The sequence below is a fragment of the Cupressus sempervirens genome, chromosome 9, assembly GCF_028749045.1.
Source record: "Cupressus sempervirens isolate cs-2001-9-10 chromosome 9, ASM2874904v1, whole genome shotgun sequence".
In the NCBI taxonomy this organism is placed as follows: domain Eukaryota; kingdom Viridiplantae; phylum Streptophyta; class Pinopsida; order Cupressales; family Cupressaceae; genus Cupressus; species Cupressus sempervirens.
In genome coordinates this window covers 237,060,371-237,066,417 of record NC_143126.1, presented here as the reverse complement: position 1 = coordinate 237,066,417, position 6,047 = coordinate 237,060,371, and the positions used below count along the sequence as shown (strand labels likewise).

Below are 6,047 nucleotides of genomic sequence, written 5' to 3'. Positions count from 1 at the left end.
AGCTAGGAAATTCTAGGGCATGCATCAAACCCTTCCTTTAAACAATTTTGAATTCTTCTTTCAAGACATCATTTCCACATAATTTATTATAGGCTTCCTTTATTTCCATGTTACCTATTCCTCCTATCTTATAGTTGTAACATTTTCTAACATCTTGAACCATAATGACATTTGGGGGAATCATTGACAATGTGCCTAAAGGATTTTGTTTGTAAGCTACATCTGGAATTGCTTTGAAATTTGGTTGTTTCACCTCATTAATAACTAATTCAACATTCAAGACCTCTTTCCCTTCTACATTTCTTGAGCTAGATGCTATTGTGACAAACTAGGGTTTTTGTAAATGCAAACTACATAGCTCGACTTATGATAAATACCTTTAGGATCCAAAGAATTGGAGTGAAATCATCGCTGTAATCTTTGCAGTCACTTTAAACAAATTTTTGAATCACTTTCTGCTCTATTTTCTCTTGCTCAAATTTGAAATGACAAGAAATGAGTGAAAAATAACTATATACCCTACAAAAACCCTTGCAATTAATGCTTAGTGCTTGTACAGTTGTAAACTCAACATCAACTTGATTTTAGAGTCATTTGACATACATTGATATTACCATCACTTGATAGTTGTACTATAGACTCAACATCAACTAGCTAATCTGGCAACTTGGCACTAATTGACATTCCACTTAGCATCCATTGAAAACTTTTCATGCTTGACAACAACATGAAAACTTAAAAATTTAATCTTGAATTTTCAACAACATCTTGCATCTTCATTCATGCTAATGTGGTCCTTTCAATACTAACTTCTTTTGGAACTGATGTATGATACAACACTTAAAATATCAGTCCCACATTCCTCTTGTTTGTTTAATTTGATGAGGTGTGACCACCTGACCCATTGGGTGAAGTGATCCCTTCTCCATTTGATGTAATGCAACCATCTTTCTTCTTCTATGTTTTATTCATCTCATTCCTAATGTGTTCAATATCTACCTTGCCTTTTCCTTTATCAAATTCACAATTTGGTGCCTTTGACCTAGTTGGACAATGCTTACTAATATGATCAGTCTTCAAATAGCTAAAGCATGTGGTTTGACTCAACCAACTTTTTTAGTTACCATTGAAGTGAGTCCTAATACAATTCTTAGGAATATGTCCATATTCTTTGATCATAGTGGCGACTATATCTTGTATTGGAATCCCAATTATAGGAGTTTTCATAGCATCTTACCTTTGCTGCTTGTTTGATGACCACATGGACTTGGATCTATATTCAAAGGCTCTATGTCTATACTTCTGACAATTGTAGTAATATCCTTCAAATCTTGGTGCACATATGGTTTTGGTTCTACATTCATGTGCCTAACGACCTTGTTTATTGCACTTTTGATAGTGAGCCATGTTCTTAGGCTTGACATTTTGATTTGCATTGTTGCTCCTACACACATTAGTAGTGTGTCCTTTCTTTCCACAATTATGACAAGTAGGTTTGGAATTCTTACCTTTGTTGTTCCTTTCTTTAGCAACTTTAGATGATTCTCCTTCTTCAGTGGTTGTGTAGCCCAATCTTGATGTATCTTTGTTAGATCTAGGGGATCTCAGTAATTGTTCAAAGTATTTGATCTCTTCATTTGGCTTATTGAAACTTTTAGCAAATTCCTTTTCTCTTTTTAGGTCATTCTACAGTTGTTCATTCTGCAACTTCAATGTAGTTATCTCAATGTCCTTGACATTCAACTCATGATGAGCATTCATCATTTGGCTCAAGGTATCCAATTGCATGTTTGAGATCCTAGTTAGCTCTATTGACTTCTCTTCTAGTTTGTTTCTAGAATTTTATTGTCTTCTTCAATCATGGTTTTGTCTTCCACGGCTTTCTTCTTTTGTTCAGTCACCTCAGATAGCAGTATAGCTTTTGATTCTTGCTCCAACTTGAGATTTTTGATTTCTTTAGCTTGAATTTTGTTCTTCTCCATTAGATCTACAACTACTGCATCAAATTCACTAGAGTTAGCATATGCAAATAGCTTTGTGGTGTCAATCTCTTTGTATTGTGTGTCATTTTCTGCAATGGCAATTTCTTTTCTTCTCTTCAAGAAACTCTTCAAAGCATCTTTGGCTTCATTTAGTTGATGTGGTATAACATGTATTTAAATCTCCTAGTTCTCAATGGTCTTTCCCAATTTGTAGATTTTCATTTCAAGAAATTTCCTCTAAGCTACAAAGCTTTCTCCTTCTAAGAACTTGGCTTTGATACCAATTGTTGGAACTATAAGTAGGGAAGGAATAACTTTTTTTTTTTTTTTTGGGGTGGGGGGGGTTGAATCAGGAGTTTAAACTTGAATCCATAAAACTTTCACCATTCATAGATCACATGCATTAACATAATGAAATAACATGTAAAGTAAATGCATCTAAAACATATAGGTAACCACACACACACACACACACACACACACACACACATGCACTTGACACCATATATGATTACCTAGAAACCCTCCAAATGAGAAGGTAAAAGTGGGGTGGGAATGACACCCACAAATCTTTACTACTACAGCAATAAAGTGAAGCCAATTAAGGTTACAATGGTTTGACCATGAATCATGATCTACCCTGTGAAAGGTCTCTCCTATTAAAGGCTTACAAAGACTGTTAAGTCCCATCTTGTTAGAGGATTTCAACACTCTATTAGAAGTGTGTCTGGTTAAAAGAATTTTGGTCACTCACTTGGAATGCCACCCTATTAAAGGATTTGGTAAAACCTATTAGGACTACTCCACCTAGGAGATTTAACTGAAATCACCTGTCAAAATATCTTAGCATAGTATTTGTGGTTGGCACTTGCTTACCTAATAATAGATCACCTCTATCCAATCTCTAATTAATCCTTCACAATCTAATGTATCAATGTTATATCCTCTATCCTCTGTTCTTCACATAATTGATTTTACAATCCACTCTTACTACTAAGTCACCTTGAATGCTCTGCAAATTATCTTGTTCACTCCTCCAATTCAATCATTTACCCCTTTACAATGCTCTCAACTCAATTGAAAATTTAGGGCTTTGTCCTCCTTAAGAAGACTGAGGTGGCTTAGGGTTAGGTATGAATTTACGATCGAGATTCATCCATTTTTCTACTTAAACCTTCCCATTTTTTATTGGTTGCATGTAATTGCATAGGGAATCTGCATGTAGATTTGTCCTTATCTCTAAAAGATTGAAATCTATCCTTAGGTCGGCTGAAAAATAGTTTACATAGTTGTTTGTGCCATAACAAACAAATTTTCCCAATCTGTGTTACTCCGCATATATAGTTACTGATGCTCATCATATACTGTAATTTTGCTTCTGACTCAGCACCTGAACTACTCAGCATCTATTGTTTACTCAACACTTGAATCACTCAACGTGGTCTAATATTTACATGTTGTACTTAGCATGTATTACTAGTTTGACATGAATTAAGTAAATGACTTAAATGTGTTGACACTCAATTGTCAAAACTAATCTGAGATCAACAATGTATGGATGTATGTATGTATGTATACAGACAGACATACATACATACATATATATGTATGTATGTATGTATACATACACATACACACACATATGTACACATATACACATGTATGCATGCATGTACACACACACACACACACACACACACACACACACACACACATGTACATATATGTGCATATTTGTATATATGTAACCTTAATGAACAAATAATCAAGGTAGGAATGAACAATGAAAATTATAATGAGGAAAAATATCTTCTAGCCAAACAAGAAATTATTTTGATAGAAGAAGAAATATTTTGGAAACAAAAATCTAGAAAAACTTGGTTATTATAAGGAGATAGGAATGTAATATTATTTCTTAATAATGTTATATATATATATATATATATATATATACAAACACATGCACACACATGCATACGTATGTGTACATATGCATGCATGTATGTATGTATGTATGTATGTGTACACACACACACACATACACACACACATATATACGTACATACATATATACACACTCTCCCTCTCCCCCACCTTTCCACCCACACAAACACACACACAGAGATATAGATATGACACTTCTCTTCATATTTATATGTATATTTTTTCATTATTTATATCCCTTATCTCTACCCTTTTGACTCTCTCCCTCTCTTTATGTTTCTTATTTGTTTCTCGTTCATTCCATCCCTATCTCTTGCCATTCAAAAGAAAACATGAGTCTATCGGTAATGGAATCTTATTTTCTTCCAAATTAATATTTTATTTCTCTCATGTTTACTTGAAAAACTTGTTTTTCCATATTAAATATAACTATTATTAATCAACAATTACCCTTAAAACATAAGTATAGAATAAATAATAAGTATTCACAAAGTGTAACACTGATTTTCTCTACCCGTCCCTTTTCTCTTTATATATTTCCTTGTACTTAAACTTCAATATATCTTCAACATATCCATTACATGCTAAAGTACAATTGTTACTCAAAATAGACTAACAACACCCTAACTCACGTTTATACAAAAATAAAAATTAATTTAAGAAAAATAAAATAAAAAATCTTAACGCAATTAAGATTTGGACTAAATACTCCACCAATGTCATGTCATGTCGACTAAATACAAACTTTGAATTTATTCCGATTTTTTATTTAAAAAATAACAATAAAACGAAAAATATTCCACCGAAAGGCAGCATTCTATTAGGTGTATGGACTAAATAATTCGAAACTTGCATCTCAATTAAAAGAGATTCCATTAGAGGGCCGGGCAACAAAGCGTAACCCTAACTTCTTTTCCTTTTACAATTATAAAGCATAATATTCCCGCCCACTCAAATCAAAAGCAAAATCAAAGCCCTGAAGATGTCCCCTCCTGTCTCTTCACCTTTGCCCTGCTTCATCTTTGTTTCAGCACAATAAATTCTACTCTTTGTAGCAGCTCAGCATATGATCCGTTGATCTTCGCTCTGGTTGAAGTGTGTGAAGGTATCAAGCAATGAAACAATGTCAGATTGGGGGCCAGTAATAGTGGGGGTTCTGTTCTTCTTACTGTTGTCTCCAGGGCTCTTGTTTCAGCTTCCAGGGAATAAAAGAACCATAGATTTAAGTGGTTTCGGAACCAATGGCAGATCGATTCTGGTCCATTCCATCATATATTTTGGCCTTATAACGTTGTTTGTCATTGTTATACAAGTACATGTATACGCTGGTTGATCCGCTTCAACTTCGGTAGGGTTTTTGTGACTTTTCGTTATTTGATGCTGTTCGGAAGATAATTATAATGGAGAACAGTGATTTTGTTTTAGGATATGTTGTTTGAGATTTTGTGATCTACAAGTTTGCAGTAATCTGAGCACTGTACTCATTGTTACAGCAATTTCTGAGATCTCAATGTGATTTTGTTTTTTTGCATATCGTCTCTTCGGTACTTTTGGATGAGTGAATTAACTATGGAGCTCGCTGCTAATATTATTAATTTGATTGGATTTAGCAATCTTCTTTTCTTGCGATCCGAGTCTTTCAAATGATCTGAACTCCCGATAGATCAAACTTCAGGGTTTGGTTCATGTATGGCATTAGGGTTTTCAGTTTGGCCCCTGTTTTCAGAGTTTTGAGGGGACATTCTAGGGTTTCAGTGTTAATGCTTTAGTTTTGGGTTTTATCATACCATGTTTGAAGAACATGGGGTTTGAGATAAAAAATTGTTGTTGAAGTACACGGTAATTCTCTTCATGAGCTTCAAGGAGTGAGGAATTATAATTATAATATAACTACTAATTATGCAATTTAATTATAAGAAACTAATCTCTTATAGTTTAGGGTTAAAACATTTGAGATTCAAATTTTTATTTAAGAATTTGGAGAAAAGATAAGATATCATAAGTTATTTTATTCTTAAATGTTGTTTTCTGTAATATATTATGGTGATATTTTTTTAAGCTATGAATTTAAGAATCACTTAAAATTTATATGTAAGTTGTATAATTAGTAAATTTACATTT

The 6,047-nt window shown here is 33.4% G+C and overlaps 1 protein-coding gene across 1 annotated transcript; it reads left to right on the top strand.

Annotated features, from left to right (window-relative positions):
* The first annotated feature begins 4,862 nt into the window (after positions 1–4,862).
* Positions 4,863–5,457, top strand: LOC149538370 (uncharacterized). Its single transcript, XM_089799707.1, has one exon. The coding sequence runs from the start codon at positions 5,050–5,052 to the stop codon at positions 5,257–5,259; it is 210 nt and encodes a 69-aa protein (XP_089655833.1). The 5' UTR covers positions 4,863–5,049; the 3' UTR covers positions 5,260–5,457.
* The last annotated feature ends 590 nt before the right edge of the window (positions 5,458–6,047 follow it).

Excerpts from the sequence above, each read along its gene's own strand:
- LOC149538370 (XM_089799707.1), top strand. The coding sequence starts at position 5,050 with ATGTCAGATTGGGGGCCAGTAATAGTGGGGGTTCTGTTCTTCTTACTG.